This window comes from Phyllobates terribilis, unplaced genomic scaffold (genome assembly GCF_046119375.1).
Source record: "Phyllobates terribilis strain yellow unplaced genomic scaffold, ASM4611937v1 Scaffold_11__3_contigs__length_659146591, whole genome shotgun sequence".
Classification (NCBI taxonomy): domain Eukaryota; kingdom Metazoa; phylum Chordata; class Amphibia; order Anura; family Dendrobatidae; genus Phyllobates; species Phyllobates terribilis.
The window spans coordinates 327,789,184-327,808,846 of NW_027362771.1; the positions used below are offsets into that span (position 1 = coordinate 327,789,184).

Below are 19,663 nucleotides of genomic sequence, written 5' to 3' on the forward strand. Positions count from 1 at the left end.
ATAGATTAGAATAGGACATGCTCTGAGTCTCACGGTTATCAGATACGAATTTGTGTATTTCACGGATGTGTTACTAGATCCATTCACCCCTAAGGGTCCGTGTGCAGTCCAATAAAAAAAGTTGGACGGCACATGGATATGTGAATGCAGACTTAATGGAAGCCTGTGAGAGCCTTGTTCTGAATCTCATAGAAACGCTGTGTGAGCTGGCTAGTCACAAATGTGGTCACATGATGTAAGGGAGGACCGGAGCAGTGCTGGAAACGGCACACAATGAACATACCTTACATACTTTAGCGAAAAGGGGAAAAAAGGAGCATTACAAAAGTGATATGCACACCTGTATAAAAATATAAGAATTTTATTTGTACTGATATATACACACAAAATGTTTTAAAACTAATTAAAACCAAGATTAGCCTGGAGCACCGACATATGAAGGCTAAAATAATGCCTGTGATAACAAATATACATGAATCCAGTGACACACCTTGGAAATGAATATGGATAAAACAATACATAGCAGATAATGAATATTAAATAACTGTATCCTGTGAAGCAGTGAGAGGGATCATATGCGAGGGACAGTATGTGTCTCCTAGGATGTGCATAGAGGCATATTGAATCCGCTGTAGTGCATTGCTATCACAGGCACAGCTGTGGTTGCAGTGCGGAATAAAAGTAAAGTTTGAACTTGGTCATGCAATTTGGGTAAGTTGGATTTAAGAAAACCCGACATGGGCTTTTATTCTTGGAGTGGACTACAGGATGGCAGTGGGGCGGTCCACTCCCTCCAGTCCGGTGCTTACAAGTGGCTCATGGCCACAGATTCCTTTTGAAAACCTGCAGCAAAGGTTCGGGTGTGTCAGTGTTGGGATTGCTAGCAGCAGAGCAGGAAGATCTGCAAGCTTGCGTGAAGCGGAACACAGGCCTGTGAAGGCAACATATCTGATGCACCCTAAGTGACACGGCACGACCGTCTCCCACGGCAACAGGTTTACACAGACTGTGTAGATATCCCGGCTGCGATCCGGAGGACAGTTTTTGCATTTGAGTTGTGAGTTTTTGGCAAATAAAGCCGTTTAAGTTAGACTTTCCTTGGGTCACTGCCTCATTACCGCACAGTGTGAACACCGCCGCACTACAATCCACAAAACGACCAAATCCAAAAGAATCTCAAAATAAGCAAACCATATATCAAGAGAATAATAAATAATCAAGAGAAGGCATAAATAAATAAATTATGCACCAAATAAAAAGATACAAACCAATGATGTTCAAAAAAAGGAAATAAAGAATGACCAATAAATTGCAGTGTGCACAAAAAAGACAATATGCAAATGTTATATAGTGCAATGAGTTGCAAATTCTATGGCATTTATAATTATGGAAATACAAATATATGTATACTGTATATAAATGCAAGACACAAATATAAATAGCTTTATATAGCTAACCCATATACCAAGTCAAAAATAGATGAGGTCATAATATAGGATCCATGAGCCAAAATACTTAGGATGTCAGTGGAGGCAGGCCCCACTCGTATCGTTGCTGTAGAGCAGCTTCATCTGGGATTTTTCTAGATATCAAAGATATCTAGAGTTTTTCCACTTTCCCCCTATACCCACTGTAAGGCAGCGCTAGTCATCATACTGGGGGATACTCGCTGCACAGTGTAAATTAAGCACACGTGCAATGTCCTTCCGGTATTTTCTCAACTCAGCAGTTTATTATTGTCATAAACCGCAGTTCACACACACAATGTCCACGAGCCTTTCCAGTGGCAGCTATGCCCACTTGGCTCCAGGTAAACTATAACACTTGGCTTCAGCAAACTATAACAATGTCCATATATCACAATGTCCATATAACGTACCGCTTTTACCTTTTGCAGGGTCTTAACGGTTCCAGGTTTAATTTGCCACCACTTTCACTTTTAGGCTTCCCAGGTGGGGGTCTCCAGCCCTCGTACCTACGAAGGCTACTGGTATGTTTTCACTCACATCCAGCCTGTGCCTTTCAGGAATCTTCAGCAAGCCTCTGCCTTCCAAGGCCACTAGCATCCACTCACAGGATCCAGTCTCAACCTTTCAGGCTGCCAGGCTTCACTAGGCCTCACACGAACGGTGTCCCACACACATGGGGAACAGGCCTCATGCCTCTCTCAGAACACACCTGTCTCCCATCAAGCAGGGTTTATATATCCATCCCGTGCACACACACACACACTGACAGGACCTTGCTGATGTCACAGTCATGTGATCAGACAGACATTCTGTGCGCGCAGGACCTGTGACATGTGACCAGTCACCTGAGGGGGAAGGTACATGGTCAGGTAAAACACATCCTGGACCATTACCGTAATGCCAGCAAGTCGCTGCATTACACCACTAAGAGAATTGCAACTTTTTTTTAAAAAAAGTCATAAATTTGGCCTAAACCTTATTTGCTTAGTCAACAAAACTCACTTTCTCTCGCACTTTTTAAAAGTTTCAAGAGCTGCGTAAAATAGAAAAAAATCACAAGTTTTGGGGTGCAACAAGATTTTGTGACTTTTTTACACTAAAAACAGGTGCAAAAGGCTTGATACATTCTCCCCATGCTGATAAGTGAAATGGTTTCCTATGGAATTCACCCATGTGTCAGTATGTGTTTGCATCACGGAGATTGGGATCGGGGATTTATGTAAAAGATGACAATGTTTGTATAGTGCTGTAGTATAGGTTGGCGAAATATATAACCACATGGAAATAATAATTCAGAAGTAATGAAAAAAAAGAAAGAAATACATAAATACATTTAAAAATGGAAGTATTTTTGATGTATTTGTAGATATGGAATAAATTCTTACCACACTGATGAGTTGAGCCAGTGACAACTGGAGCTGGATAGAGACCAGCTGTGTATTATTGTAAGCTGGACGGATGAGTTTATTATATCTGTCTTTCTTTAATAAAGTGTCCATTAATCTCTCTTCTGAGTCAGCTGCTTTGCTATCTAAATAATGGAAAGACAAAACACAGGTATATATTATATGATCAGATATAATATTAAATCATTTATGCAACAGCAAATAACGTAATGATAATATTCCTTATTGCCCTTAAAAATGTTGTTATATTTTGCATAACGATTATGGTTAAGACACTCATTATCATTAATATATGTGTTTTAATGAATGCAATATTGTTACATTGCATCTGAATTAGCTCCTACTACCTCTGACTCTGTCGCTAGGCAATACAGCACTTAGACCACGGCCCCGCTATCAGTATTTGGTTAGTATTTTTTCTCAGGAGTGGGAGCCAAAACCAGGTGAGGAACAATCAGAGAAAAGGTATAATAGAAACAAGTCACCAATTCGGCATTTATCACCCACTCCTGGTTTTGGCTCCCACTCCTGAGAAAAAATACTGACCAAATACTGACCAAATACTGATAGTGGGGCTATGGCCTTTCATTGCAAATGGAGCTGGAAGACGCAAGTGCAGTCCAAATAATCTGTAATATTGCTGTAACTTGTGGTACTGCCCAGTCAGGGAGCTTTTGGATTGCTACAAGGTAATCATCAGAAATATCTGCCAGTTATAAGTGTATACTTGCCCTGGTTAGCTGCTTTGTGAAGCCCTGCTTCTTGATTCATGTGTTGTTACTAATCTCTAAGCTGTTTTGACTTCCCACCTGACTTACGATTCTGCTCTGTCCTCCTGGTATTGATCTTGATATCTTCCTGACCATGTCAATGACTTCAGTTTCTCTCCTGACTCCCTATTTGGTTTTGACCCACCACATCGACTATTGTCTGCCAGCTGGCTACACTGGCCAGTAGCCTCTCTCTGTGGACGTAACTCAGGGGGCCTTTATAAATCCAGATCCCTGTATAGGAGTTAAAGCAAAGCCTGGTCGTGGAAACCCTATTAAGAACTGCCAGGCTTTCATGTGCAGTGCACTCTTACAAATAAATGTATTAGTGTGAGAAAGCAGAGACCAGACACATTGTTTATCTAAGTAAAGTTGGTGGCATTTGAAGGAACCAGACAGGAGATTCATGTTGATTGAACCATAGGCAGCATGAATCAGACACTGGCTGCACTATGGCATACTTTGAACAGTAGGCCAGGAACAACACGTGTCAGATCACTAGTCGGAGTCAGATACTTTGAGGCTTCTTCCAGCCCTGCTCTTCTAAACCTAAAGGTTTCTCCTTTTAGGCTATGTGCCCACGATGCAGAAATGAAGCAGAAAATTTCTGCAGCATTTCTGCATCTCCCTGGCAGAAAAAAAGCATGCAGATTGTGCATGCATTTTTCCTGCAGAATACATGCGGATTCACATGCGTATCCACATGCGTTAACGCATGTGTTTCCGCATGCGGACTGACAAGCACTTTCCAGGCGATAGCATCACTTGGAAAGTGCTTGACAACTAGGTCACACTGTATAAATCCATGCAAACAGCATGGATTTATACAGTGTGACCGTAAAAATAAAAAAATAAAAGCTATACTTACCTCCGATGCCGCCGCGTGTGCCGTCGCGCTCCTTCCTGGTTCCTTCCTGGCTTGCCGGCATCTCGCGAGACAGCCTGCGGTCACATGACCGCGACGTCATCTCAGGTCCTGGAAGGAGAAGCGCTGCAGGGGCCGCTGGACAGGTGAATATAAACTTTATTATTTTATTCTTTTTTTCACAGGTACAATGGTACCCAGGTCTGGATGAGAGTCTCCTCTCCTCCAGAATTGGGTACCATCCGCACATTGAACCGCATATAATCCGCTTGTACAAATGTACAGACACGGATTCTATGCGTCTCAATGCAAGTCAATGGCGGCGCTTCCGCAAAATTAATGAACATGCTGCGAATTTATGAGCGCTGCAGAAACGCTGCGGAAAAGTCCGCAGCATGTGCATTGACATTGCGGAATGCCATTGGGGACCAAGGGGTGCGGATTACCATGCGTTTTTGATGCGTTTCCGCTGCGGAAATTCCGCAGCATAAACGCATGAAAAACGCATCGTGTGCACGCAGCCTTACACACACATATAAGGATAAACATGTCAGTCTAGGGGAGCGGGGTGGGGGAAAGCCTCCGAGTATCTGCCTCAAAATCATCAGCCAAGATGCATCATCCTTGGCCAACTTTTCAAAGTTATGTTTTCTCTGAAACGTTGAAGCATTTGAGAGGAGAACATACAACCCTTGGCAAAAATTATGGAATCACCGGGCTCGGAGGATGTTCATTCAGTTGTTTAATGTTGTTGAAAAAAAGCAGATCACAGACATGGCACAAAACTAAAGTCATTTCAAATGGCAACTTTAGGGCTTTAAGAAACATTAAAAGAAATCAAGATTAAAAATGTAAGTAAGGGTAATTTTTTTCAGACCAAGCAAAGGAAAAAAATTATGGAATCACTAAATTCAGAGGAAAAAATTATGGAATCACCCAGTAAATTTTCATTTCCAAAACTAACACCTGCATCAAATTAGATCTGCTCGTTAGTCTGCATGTAAAAAGGAGTGATCACACCTTGGAGAGCTGTTGCACTAAGTGGATTGACATGAATCATGGCTCCAACATGAGAGATGTCAATTGAAATAAAGAAGAGGATTATCAAACTCTTAAAAGAAGGTAAATCATCACGCAATGTTGCAAAAGATGTTGGTTGTTCACAGCTGTGTCTAAAATCTGGACCAAATACAAACAACATGGGAAGGTTGTTAAAGGCAAACATACTGGTAGACCAAGGAAGACATCAAAGCGTCAAGACCGGAAACTTAGAGCAATATGTCTCCAAAACAGGAAATGCACAACAAAACAAGTGAGGAACGAGTGGGAGGAAACTGGAGTCAATGTCTGTGACCGAACTGTAAGAAACCTCCTAAAGGAAATGGGATTTACATACAGAAAAGCTAAACATAAGCCATCATTAACACCTAAACAGAAAAAGCAAGGTTACAATGGGCTAAGGAAAAGCAATCATGGACTGTGGATGACTGGATGACAGTCATATTCAGTGATGAATCACGAATCTGCATTGGGCAAGGCGATGATGCTGGAACTTTTGCTTGGTGCCGTTCCAATGAGATTTATAAAGATGACTGCATGAAGAGAACATGCAAATTTCCACAGTCGTTGTTGATATGGGGCTGCATGTCAGGTAAAGGCAATGGGGAGATTACATCTTCAATAAATGCCCAAGTTTACATTGATATTTTGGACAGTTTTCTTATCCCATCAATTGAAAGGATGTTTGAGGACGATGACATCATTTTTCAAGATGATAATGCATCCCGCCATAGAGCAAAAACTGTGAAAACATTCCTTGAAAGAAGACACATAAGGTCAATGTCATGGCCTGCAAATAGTCCGGATCTCAATCCAATTGAAAATATTTGGTGGGAGTTGAGGAAAATGGTCCATGACAAGGCTCCAACCTGCTAAGCTGATCTGGCAACAGCAATCAGAGAAAGTTGGAGCTTGATTGATGAAGAGTACTGTTTGTCACTAGTGTTAAGCATTCCGATACTGTAATATCGGGTATCGGCCGATATTCGCGGTATCGGAATTCCGATACTTAATTCCGATACTTTTACAATATCGGATACCGGAATCGGAAGTTCCCATAATGCCTGCGCTCTGCAGTGTCTGTGAAGGATGACAAGTTGGATGGCAGCGCGATCCAGACTGTCATCAGAATGCCATCCCAGCGGGGGAGAATTCTCCTGATTGTTTAAAAGCCGGCGGGCGGTATAAAGCCGCCGGCTTTTAAACAATCACACAGCCCCATACTGCTTCCCCGCAGCCTCCCACCCCGATCCTCCGCTCCCCTCGCCACCTCCCATCCCGATCGTAAGTTAGGACCGGGCGGGGAGCGCAGCTCCAAGGAGCGGGGAGTGAAGGACCCGGGCGGGGAAGCCGGCAGTGAAAAGACTTCACCGCCGGCTTTCCCGCTCTGTGCTGCGCTTTCCCGCCGGTTATTTCAAATGAACAGCTGAGGTATCAGCTGATGCCGATCAGCTGTTCATTTGAATTAGCCGCGGTGCCCTCAGAGGGTTCATGTGAGTTCATGCTTGACTGCATGAACTCACATGAACTTTCCCACGGCCGCACAGGTCAGCCTCACCTCCCAGACGATCAGACCGTCATGATTAGTGTGTGTGCGGGGTGTGTGTGCGGGGTGTGTGCGCGATGTTTGTGCGGGTGTGCGCGGTGTCTGTGCGATGTGTGCGGGTGTGTGCGGTGTGTGTGCAGGTGTGTGCGTGCAGGCAGACACAGGCCGATGTGACACTACTACTCCCATCGGCCTATGTCTGTCCCCCGTCCACTCCTGCCAGCAGGATCAGCTCGATGGGAGCAGTAGTTCCCATCAGACTGATCCTGCTATTTAAATTGCCCTACTGTGTCCCCAATAAATGTTAAATACATGTCATTGGTGGCCAGTGGTTACCTAAAAGAAATTAGTTCATACATTACCTGTCCCCGCCGATCGCCACCTAAAATAAAGTAAAAAATAAAAAACGACACCTATACTCACCTAGACACCTAATTCCCCGAAGCCATCGATCTCCTGTAATAAAATATAAAATAATAAACCACAACCTTATCCTTACCCCTCCGTAGCAGTCCACGAGTGTCACACGAAGATCTCCAGTTCAGAGCAGCCACATAGAATGTGACCGCTCTGAACCGCTGCCGCCGCTAGAATGACGGGGCCGTAAGGGTTCACCGGAGTTCAGGCAGCGCTGCTCCGGTTAGCTCCTTTACGGCCCTGCTGTATCGTGAGAAATTCCCACGGTACAGCAGTGCCGTAAAGGAGGTCTCCGGAGCTGCGCTGCCTGAATGCACTCCGGTGACCTCAGTCAGTGGCTCCCGCTGCCGGGAGCGGACGTATTCCCGGCAGCGTGAGCTTACAGCAGCCATGCACAGCTGTCACCATCTCCAGATGTGACAGCTGTGCATGGGAGATCAGCGCAGGAACGTGAACAGGTAACTATTATTTTTAGTAAACTAAGAATTAAATAAAATGGTGTGTTTTATTTCAAATAAATTATTTTTTTCTGGGTGCAGTGTGTGTTTTTTCTTTTTAACACTTTGTAGGTTAGTAATGGGGGTGTCTTATAGACGCCCATCATTACTAACCTGGGCTTCATGGCAGCTGGCGCTGACATGAACCCCACCACTATTACCCCCTGCCACCGCACCAGGGCAGCGTGGAAGAGCGAGGCTAAGTGCCAGAGTTGGCGCATCCTATGGATGCGCCATTTCTGGGGCGGCTGACGACTGGTGTTTCTAGCCTGGGAGGGGGCCAATATTCATGGCACCCTTCCTGGGCTATTAATATCAGCCCCCAGCTGTCTGCCTAGCCTTTGCTAGCTATTAAAATAGGGGGGACCCCACGTCATTTTTTTGGGGGGGGTCCCCCATTTTAATAGCTAGTAAAGGCTAGGTATTCAGCTGGGGGCTGATATTAGTAGCCTGGGAAGTTCCGTGGGTTTTACCCCCTTCCCAGGCTTCAAACATCTGCCCCAGCCGTCTGCTTAACCTCCGCTAGAGACTAAAATTATGGGGGATCCCACGCCATTTTTTTTTTTAAATAAATCCATTATTTTAACACTAAATGACATTTGAGGAGTTAATAAAGATGCAGTCCCTAAATTATTATTTATTTTTTAATTAATTTTTCCCAAAACTTTTGACGTGGGCTTCGCCATATTTTTGTATGCCAGCCAGGTACAGCATCCAGCTTCTATGAACGCGCCATTTTCCGGGGCGGCTGCGGACTGCAATTTTCAGCGGGGGGCAGAAAGCTTGGGCCTCCCTGCGCTGCAGATTCCATCCCCCAGCTGCCTAGTTGTACCTGGCTGGACACAAAAATAGGGAGAAGCTCCACGTTTTTTTTTTTTTAATTATTTCATGAAATTCATGGAATAATTAAGAAAAAAAGGGCTTCCCTATATTGTTGTGTCCAACCAGGTACAAATAGGCAGCTGGTGGTTGGGGGCAGCCCGTTCCTGCCTGCTGTACCTGGTTGGACCCAAATATAGTGCAAAGCCCCACGTCAATTTTTTTTTAATTATTTCAGGAAATTCATGAAATAATTAAAAAAAAATTATGTGGGGCTTCGCCCTATATTTGTGTCCAGTCAGGTACAGCAGGCAGGAACGGGCTGCCCCCAACCACCAGCTGCCTATTTGTACCTAGCCGGACACAACAATATAGGGAAGCCCTTTTTTTCTTAATTATTCCATGAATTTCATGAAATAATTAAAAAAAAAAATACCTGGGGCTTCGCCCTATTTTTGTGTCCAGCCAGGTACAACAAGGCAGCTGGGGGCTGGAATCCGCAGCGCAGGGAGGCACAAGCTTTCTGGGCCCCACCCGCTGCAAATTGCAGTCCGCAGCCGCCCCGGAAAATGGCGCGTTCATAGAAGCGCCATCTTCTGGCGCTGTACCCAACTCATCCAGGGCCCTGGTGCGGTGGCTCACTGGGTAATAAAGGGGTTAAGGCCAGCTTGGCATTATCAGCTGGCCCTAAGCCCGAAATTCATGACGTACATGAGGTGAGCTGAGTTCATTGGACATGACCTCGGCTCATCTGGATGCCGTCACAGCCAGACACTGAGGAGTGGAAGTATGCCTGCACTTCTCAGTGTCTGCGGGATGACAGGATGGATGGCAGCGTTCTGCTGCGGTCCAGCCTGTCATCTCGATGTAGCAGAGCTGAAGCTGTCGTGGGAACCATGGAAAGGTAAGGATGAGGTTGCTTTATTATTTTACTTTTATTGCAGGAGATCGTTGGCTTCAGCTGGAATGGGCGTGATGGTAAGTATGGTTTAATTTAGAACAATAAAGAATTGTGTCTTTATTTCAATTAAAGGACTTTATTCTGGGTGTTTGTGTTTTCTTTTAACTTTGACTATGGGGTTAGTAATGGGGGTGTCTTATAGACGCCTCTCCATTACTAACCTGGGCTTGATGTCAGCTGGCATTATAAGCTGACATCAACCCCAACCCTATTACCCCCTGCCACCGCACCAGGGCAGCGTGGAAGAGCGAGGCTAAGTGCCAGAATTGGCGCATCCTATGGATGCGCCATTCCTGGGGCGGCTGACGGCTGGTGTTTCTAGCCTGGGAGGGGGCCAATATTCATGGCACCCTTCCTGGGCTATTAATATCAGCCCCCAGCTGTCTGCCTAGCCTGTGCTAGCTATTAAATTAGGGGGGACCCCACGTAATTTTTTTGGGGGGGGTTCCCCCATTTTAATAGCTAGTAAAGGCTAGGTATTCAGCTGGGGGCTGATATTAGTAGCCTGGGAAGCTCCGTGGGTATTACCCCCTTCCCAGGCTTCAAACATTTGCCCCAGCTGTCTGCTTAACCTCCGCTAGAGCCTAAAATTAAGGGGAACCCCACGCCAATTTTTTTTTAAATAAATCCTTTATTTTAACACTAAATGACAAGTACAGTAATCAACACTGTCACTGTACTTCATATATATGTGACTGACATGTTTCTATCTATCTAATCTATGTGTGATTCTCTATTCTTTCTATTCTAAATTGTCGGGTACAGATGCTGAATTGCCGGACGGCTTTCTTAAAGAGACGGTGCATGAAAACACTATTATTTTTTTAAATAAATCCTTTACACTAAATGACAAGTACAGTAAGCAACACTGTCACTGTACTTCATATATATGTGACTGACATGTTTCTATCTATCTAATCTATGTGTGAAGCTCTATTCTGTCTGTTATAAATTGTCGGGTACCGCTGCTGAATTGCCGGCCGGCTTTTTTAAAGAGACGGTGCACGAAAACACTAATATTTTTTTTAATAAATCCTTTACACTAAATGACAAGTACAGTAAGCAACACTGTCACTGTACTTCATATATATGTGACTGACATGTTTCTATCTATCTAATCTATGTGTGATTCTCTATTCTTTCTATTCTAAATTGTCGGGTACAGATGCTGAATTGCCGGCCGGCTTTCTTAAAGAGACAGTGCATGAAAACACTATTATTTTTTTAAATAAATCCTTTACACTAAATGACAAGTACAGTAAGCAACACTGTCACTGTACTTCTTATATATGTGGCTGACATGTTTCTATCTATCTAATCTATGTGTGAAGCTCTATTCTGTCTGTTATAAATTGTCGGGTACCGCTGCTGAATTGCCGGCCGGCTTTTTTAAAGAGACGGTGCACGAAAACACTAATATTTTTTTTAATAAATCCTTTACACTAAATGACAAGTACAGTAAGCAACACTGTCACTGTACTTATTATATATGTGACTGACATGTTTCTATCTATCTAATCTATGTGTGAAGCTCTATTCTTTCTGTTGTAAATTGTCGGGTACCGGTGTATGCCGCTGATGAATTGCCGGCTTTTCATGTCATTCTACATTATTCTTAGTTGTTTTCCTTCATGTAGAATTAACCTACAAGGAAAGAAAGGGTTTATTTTCATTCCGATATTTGTGTCCCATTGACTTGCATTGGTTTCCGGTATCGGAATCGGCGATATCCGATACTTTTTGGGTATCGGCCCGATCCAATCCGATACGATATTTCCTGATATCGGAAGGTATCGCTCAACACTATTTGTCACTCATTAAGTCCATGCCTCAGAGACTGCAAGCTGTTATTAAAGCCAGAGGTGGTGCAACAAAATACTAGTGATGTATTGGAGTGTTCTTTTGTGTGTTTGTTTTTCATGATTCCATCATTTTTTCCTCAGAATTGAGTGATTCCATAATTTTTTTCCTCTGCTTGGTCTGAAAAAAATTACCCTTACTGAGTACCACATTTTTTATCTTGATTTCTTTTAGTGTTTCTTAAAGCCCTAAAGTTGCCATTTGAAATGACTGTGATCTGCTTTTTTTCAACAACATTAAACAATTGAATGAACATCCTCCAAGCCCGGTGATTCCATAATTTTTGCCAGGGGTTGTATGTAAGGAGACAAGACACTGAGGAACCAGAACAGCATGGAGGCGTGGAAGAGGGGAGAAGTTTGATCAGGCCTCTGGGGACAGCTTTGTCAGGGAAACGAGCTGAGGAAAAAAACAGCAAGTGTGCAAGTTCTGAGGTGATTCTAGCGCCGGAGAGAGAGACGGGAGGAACAACAGCAGCATCCGGAGCTCCTGTCAGGAAGAAAGGTGCCGCATGGTTGGGTGCCCGAAGAGAATTCATTCAGATCAAGGAGCCTGCTTTCAAGGGAAGATAATGGAGGAAGTGCACCATCTCTATGGTATAGACAAATCCCAGACCACGCCATACCATCCACAGGGAAATGGAGCTTGCAAACGCTTCAATAGAACTCTTACAAATGCTACGAACACTGGAAGAAGATCAGAAAATGAGGTGGCCTGAGTTTGTCTCCGAGCTGGTGTGGGTGTATAACAATCGGATTCATGCGACCACTGGATACACACCCTACACATTACTGTTTGGGCGAGATGGTCGAGAAATTACCGAATTAGGACTAGAGTTAGAGGATGAATATCCGGGAAGTCACTCAACTACCTGGGTTCGGGGACATCGTCATCGACTTCAAATGATGAGATGCTTGGTGGAACAGAGACTTAAGGAGATAGAATACCATATCAAAAGTCCAACACAGGAAGAACCCCTTCGGGCTGGAGAGCGGGTGTTAATACGAGCCAAGTGACCCAAGAATAAGTTAGATTACCGTTGGGAAGAAGCCCCCTATCGAATTGTGAGGCGAGTCCAATCAAATTGCCCGGTTTATGAAGTTCGACTGGAAGGTGAAGAGAGTGCCCCGACGTGAGTGTTGCACAGAAATATGCTTCGCCTATGCCTTTCTGAGGTGAAAAAACAAGAAAAGGTGCTCCCCGTGAAGACCCCACTAGAAACAATTACTGTATCGGCGGTCGATGATGATGAAGAGTGGATCAATGTACCGACGGAACTACCGGGGCCGATGCCCAGTGAACCGCATAGAACCTCAGATCTCTCAGAGGAACCTCTATCTGGAGAACCACGCAGGACAGAACGAGCCAATGCAGGCATTCCTCCTAGGCAGTACGCACAAGATGAGTTCATCTGGACGCAAATCCAACAGAAAACTCAGGAATGTGTGCGGCTATTGACAGAAGTTGAACTACCCTTAAAGAAGCAACACACATTTGTAAACTTCCCTCGCCCAGGGACTGGGAAGATAAAAGAAGGGAGGAATGTAAGGAGACAAGACACTGAGGAACCAGAACAACATGGAGGCTTGGCAGAGGGGAGGAGTTTGATTAGGCCTCTGGGGACAGTGTTGTCAGGGAAACAAGCTGAGGAAAAAAACAGCAGTGTGCAGGTTCTGAGGTGAGTCTGACGCTGGTGAGAGAGACGGGAGGAACAACAGCAGTGTCCGGAGCTCCTGTCATGAAGAAAGGTGCTGCATATCCACCCAGCCCAGACGTCGACGGTCAAGCCCCGAAGACCCAAGCGACGCCAGTCAAGTTTCCTCACCCGGGTGACGTCGGTCGACAGAACGGGAACAGGTTGCGGTGGCGGGGTTCTCAGACGTGTGCGCCAGTGACAGGACGTCGCAGAAGCTCTGGAGGTGTCAGACCAGAGATTCACGGTCGGGTCGGCGACCAGGAAGGATGTGCGAGACGGGCCGTTACCTCTGACAGGGACATATAGTACCAGGCACGGATAGAGGGAAAGACAGTAGTCAGACGCGGACCAGCAGACACCTGAGCAGCATCGCAAAAGTGGATAGAGAGTATGGGGGGAACGGGCAGCGAGTTGTGATAGGAACAGAGTATTGCCAAAGCTTTAAAAGACTGCCCCTTGCCCACTAAAGTTCTATAGTTCCCCTTCCCTCCAATAGATCATTTTAAACTACCAGCCCCTGAATTCTAGTGTATTCTGATAATTTATTCTGTTATGTGAATTACTGCTTATTTTACTGTTAAATGTTGTGAAGATATTGTTACCATATAATACATGTTTTACAGTTTAAAAGAAATATACTGTTGTTCCACCTGTGTCTCCGCTGTTGCATACTGTTTACCTGCATTATACATACACAGCTTCAATAATGCAGCCAGTGTCTGATTCATGCTGCCTGTGCTCTGAGCAGCATTAATCTTGTCATGTTCCCTTTAAATCAATAGCACCATGACCACTTGGCTGTCTCTGGCGGTTAACAGAAGGGTGGTGATGCATCTACTTCTAAAGAAGAACTTTCTCAACCATAACGAGTGAAATTTAAGTATATTTGCTGCTGCTGCTGTTGCATCATTACATTTGATGTGAAGAATATGCCATTGAATCGTGAAGTACCGCCTCCTTGCTTCTTTTTTCATTTTTAAGTGTGAGATGTCACACATTTACATATGTTTCCATATAGGATGCTCTATGGCTATGACAGCTTACTGCATTTGTATAGCAGCCCTTTTTCAATTTTAGTCTGTAATACTAGTGCTCAGTTCAAAAATTTTAACAAACTTGGAAAGCTTTGTGTTGTCACATACAAGAATTAAAATGTTAAAATACAAGAGTTTCTTCAAACGATATGTTACATATAGGTATTGTGGTAAAGCGACTTGCTCAGCTCTCCAGAGGCAGACACAGGACACACGGTTTGGGCAAACTTCCTGCGGGTTTATTGTGTGGCATAAACTCCAGCAGCGTTCCATAAAAAATAAACAGACCCTCTTGGGGTTAATGAGAAAATAAAAGATAAAGTATAACAGAGTCCTTTAGGCAGTGAGGCTTTGTCCACAGCAGGTAGCACAGTGAAGTCTCAGCAACACCAGTCCTCCGGTGTTGCTCTCTGGCTTCAGCCCAACACAGCCTGAAGACTTCACTCTGCAGACCACACACTAGGGACAGGAAAAAATAGTGACTGAGCATTTAAACCTTGCTCAGCCACACCCTGAGGGGAGGTAGTGTGAATGGCTTCCCACCCTCTTTGCCATTCACAAAAAACACACCCTTTAAGTGAGATAACCCCCAGCATATAACATGCTGGCTGAAATTTTGTAGGTTTCAGTTCACACAGGCTAGCAACCTGAGTGACACATACCTCCCCTTGTATATCGCACCAGTGACTCTGTCACAGTATATAGAGACTCTGCACCCTGGCATTTCCATTTTTATTATCTTAACAACATTTGTACCACCCGTTTTGCCCTTAGTCAGTGTACCCTAGATGGCCTACTCATTGTCCCAGTCGTGGCATCACTTGCCTGTTTTCTTCTAGCACTCTGTGAAGAACAGTACTTACTGATGTAAAGTAACTTTCCTGTATGAGATGAATCTATTGAAAGCTTATCTGATTTTACTTGGCACTTGAAAAGATTTAAATGTCCATACATTCAATTTATGTAAGTAATATAGTTCACCGTCTTCTAGAGCTAAAATAAGACATATTTTACTATTCCTTTCCATATGTTCTTCATTTATTATAAATCTCTGGAATAAACCTTTAATATTGTATTTATTGTTTTTTCATGTTTTTGTGTTTTACTTCTTGTGGCATATTTATACAGAGCGACTGTACACCTGAAATATACAAAATTGTCTGTAGTAAGTGTTGCTATTTTAATGGTAGAAACCTTCATATATTTTTTTTTCCAGTTGTAAACGAGTAATCAGATGCAGTTACATGTATCCAATGTATTATTATAGATGTCTGCAAGAAATGAAGAAAAGATAAACCAGTGTGTCTTCCTCTTTGAAGAGACAATTTGCATATTTCATTTCCCAGGGGAGCACGCAAGGCATTTAAGTCTCCTCATACTGGTGTGCCAGACCTGGCATGTCACTCTCCACAAGGAGAAACCATACCCCTTAGACTCAAAAAAGTATGAAAGCTTGTGGATACAGCTCACCACATCCAATAGATGTGTGTTGTTCAACCTGGTCGCTGTGCAAGCCACAGTTCGGTTTAGATACAAGAACTGTATCCGAACTCATTCTCTCTATCTCCATCTCAAGTTTGGGTGCGCTTATCTCTACTTGTGAGGTATCAAGTAGCCCTGTTCAAAGAGAAAATAAAGGTTTTTCAATCCAGTACAGCAAATTAAAAACAAAGATTTTAGACTGGACCCGAGCCAAGTCAGATATTTTTCTATGCCTAAGCTACTACTTTGATAAAGTAATAATAAAAATTAATTTGCTGTGCTAGATTGAAAAACCTTTAACATCACTTTACTCCAAAAGGTTATGAGTTGGGAATTTCTCCCCCTTTCATGTACACTTGTCTATCTTTCACCTGGAGTGCAAACCATAATTTTATAAGCACATGCAGTTAGTCAGTAATATTGCATCCATATTACCTAGGATTTGTCTATCCAACCTATACACTACAATGCTTTGGCTATTGGTGTGACAGTATACAGTGGCTTGGGAAAGTATTCACCTCCCTTGGCATTTTTCATGTTTTGCTACCTCATAACCTGGAATTTCACAGGTTTTTTTAGGGTTTCCACCAGTTCATGTAAAGAACATGCGTACACTGGTTACCCATTTGTACAGAATACAATATAAACTCATCACTCTCACCCACAAAGCTCTCCACAGTTCTGCACCGCCTTATATCTCCTCTCTCATCTCTGTCTATCGCCCTACACGTGCCCTCCGTTCTACAAATGACCTAAGACTAACATCCCCCATAATCCGAACCTCGCACCTCCGGCTCCAAGACTCCTCTCGTGCTGTGCCAGTTCTCTGGAATGCTCTATACCTGACGATCAGACTGATGTCTAGTCCCCACGTCTTCAATAGAGATGAGTGAACATTTCAATGTTCGGTTCGGGAAGGTTCAACGAACAAATAGACATTCGCCAAATTTATTTGTCGAATATTCTGCGAACATTTCTGAATCCATAGGAATTGATGGGGGGGACCAAAAAAATGCATATACAACACCTACAAACAGGCCCAAAAGCCGTCAAAACACATCAAATTAGGTGTAGGCACCAGGGAAGTGCCATCTATTGACCCAGAGTACAAGTACTATTATAATTATTACTATGACAGCCACATTTATTCCGTGGCGCTTGTCAAAAGGGGTCACCGACTTGTACAAGAGGAGAGAGGACCCTGCCTTTCAAGGTTTCCACGGTGGGCGACAGTCTGATGTGTTGGGGTACAGAGTTACACAGTAGCAGAGATGAACCGGACAAATCTTGTATGTGATTGTATGGAGGAAACAGGTTTTCAATGGCTTGGTATGCCAAAGTTAGACTTTTCAACTGGAGTGTCTGGGCAACAGGGAGCCCGCACAGGGGTTGACAAAGGGGAGAAGCCTGTGAATAGCGGGGTGACATGTGGATTAATCGGCCAGCACACTTTAGGATAGATTGGAGGGGTGCGAGAGTGGTAGAAGGGAGGCCACAGAGCAGAAGCTTGTAGTAAAAGAGGTGAGAGATGATGAGGGCATGCACTGGTGTTTTTCTAGATGCATGGTTGAGGAATGTGCGGATTCTCGAGATACTTTGGGGTTGGAGTCAGAAGCAAGTGGAAAGGGCTTGGATCTGACGTTTGAAGGACAGATGACAGTCACACTTTCGGGACTGGGGAGAGTGGGCAGCCATTCACTTTGATGGATAGGTCAGTTGGGGGGGGATGAATGAGGAATGAGATGGTGGAAAGACGATGCATTCCGTTTTATCCATGTTAAGTTTTACAAATCTAGCAGAGAAGATGAAATACAGGACACACCTTGTGGGATTCTGGTTAGTAAGGAAGTGATATCAGGTCCAGAGAGGTAGATCTGTGTGTTATCAGCATAGAGGTTATATTGAAAGCCGTGAGACCATGAGCTGTCCCCGGCCGAAGGTGTAGATAGAGAAGAGCCTGTGTCCCAGAACATTACCCGTGCCCTCCCCAGTGCACTTACTGGGAAGGACTGCCTAACCACAAACTCGTAGACAAGTGAATGTGGCCAGGGACAGTACGGAGGCAGTCCACAGTGAAAAATCAGCCACAAAGTGTCGAGGAACCTTCTCAAAGACTTTTCTTAGCCAGAACTGCTTCTAGGCAGGGTTGGACGGGCCCACCAGAGAAACAGAGAATCCCCCGGTGGGCCTAGGCTTCTCCATCAGGAGAGTTCGTAGCGCAAACCTTGCAGGTTGTGATGATGATGAGGCCATCCATCTCCCTAGTTTTCTGTTACTTGGAATGCAAGAGCAAATATGCAGCCAGCCACCCACAGACCGCAATAGTAAACTGCCACATTTCTGGGCAGCTGATTGCGCTTGAAATATTGCCTTTTAGGCTCGTGTAGACAGAAGCTTTTCACAACCTCATGGTGGCTGCGGAGGCCGGGTATCCATACTCGATTCCCATCCACCACTATTTCTCCCGGTGTCGTCCCCGCCTTCCACAAGCATGGGTCCCAGAACATTACCCATGCCCCCCCCCAGTGCACTGACTGGTCAGGACCGCCTGACCACAAACACGTGGACAAGTGAATGTGGCCAGGGACGCTACGGAGCCAGTCCACAGCTTGTCGGTGAGAGTTGTATTTCACCACAGCCATATTCTTTAGCTCGGTAAAAGGACTTGGGAAACTATATCTACTGAAGCTGTCATTTCTCCCAGGAAGTCCTCTAGCGCATCTTCTTGCATAAGCAATGGCAGCCCTTCCAACATCAGCTCACACTTCTCGTTGGTGCTTAGCAACAGACAAAGATCTTTCTTTATGCCTTGAATTTAATCACTACAGAGTTGGACAATGGCCTGATCAGCAATGCATTTTGAGAAATAACGTGCATAAGCAGAGCAATGGTTTAGGCCACTTAAGGTCATTAAGCGAAACTCATACAGCTTTCCCACAGACTGAAAGAGGGGTATAAAGACTTCCAAGACAGGCAAGATTTCCCTGTCCTCCCCAAGAGGACGACTGTCCATGTTCTCCTCCTCATCCTCCCCCTCCTCATTATCACCTAATCGCATTGAGATGAGATGAGGCTGGTCTGCATAGTTCGTTGCTCTGCCTGCAATGCCTCCTCTTTAACTGTGAGCAGCGAGCGGTTCAGTAGACAGAGAAGCGGGATGGTGACGCTAGTTATGGCATCATCGCCACTCACCATCTTGGTGGAGTCCTCAATGTTTTGGAGGATGGCACAGACATCCATGCCCACTCATCAGTTCTTATGTGCGGAGGCTGACCTGAATGCCGATGGGCGTGTTGAAGCTGGTACTCAACAACTGCCCTCTGCTGCTCACAAATCCTTCCCAACATCTGCAACGTTGATTTCCAACATATGGTGACATCACACAACAGTCGGTGAGCTGGAAGCTGCAAACGCTGCTGAAGCACTGCCAGGGGATTGGAAGCTATAACTGACTTTCTCAAATGGGCACACATGCTTTGTACTTTCACAAGCAGCTGTGGTAGATCTGGGTAGGTTTTGAGAAATCGCTGAATCACTAAGTTGAGCACATTTAGTGCTCTCTCATTACTAATGTGTAACCCTGTAAGGAGAACAATATCAGCACCGAAAAATTGAAAGATGAAATATAGCCTGCTTTATATACCATGGTACTAAGAAAACCAATTTTGATTCGATCTTGTGCACCAAAAAATTAATTTCGCTAGAGTAGAGCTAGTATAATGGTGACCGACAACTCTTCCACGACAGCCAAACCCAATGGAGACCCAATCAGGATACTCCAC

The 19,663-nt window shown here is 44.4% G+C and overlaps 1 protein-coding gene across 1 annotated transcript in view; it reads right to left on the reverse strand.

Moving 5' to 3' along the window:
* Positions 1-19,663, reverse strand: part of CHRNB4 (cholinergic receptor nicotinic beta 4 subunit) — a 100,412-nt gene that overhangs the window by 49,430 nt on the left and 31,319 nt on the right. The window contains exon 2 of the mRNA XM_073652652.1: positions 2,855-3,000. Within this exon, the coding sequence (XP_073508753.1) occupies positions 2,855-3,000 (146 nt within the window). The remainder of the gene's footprint in view (positions 1-2,854; positions 3,001-19,663) is intronic.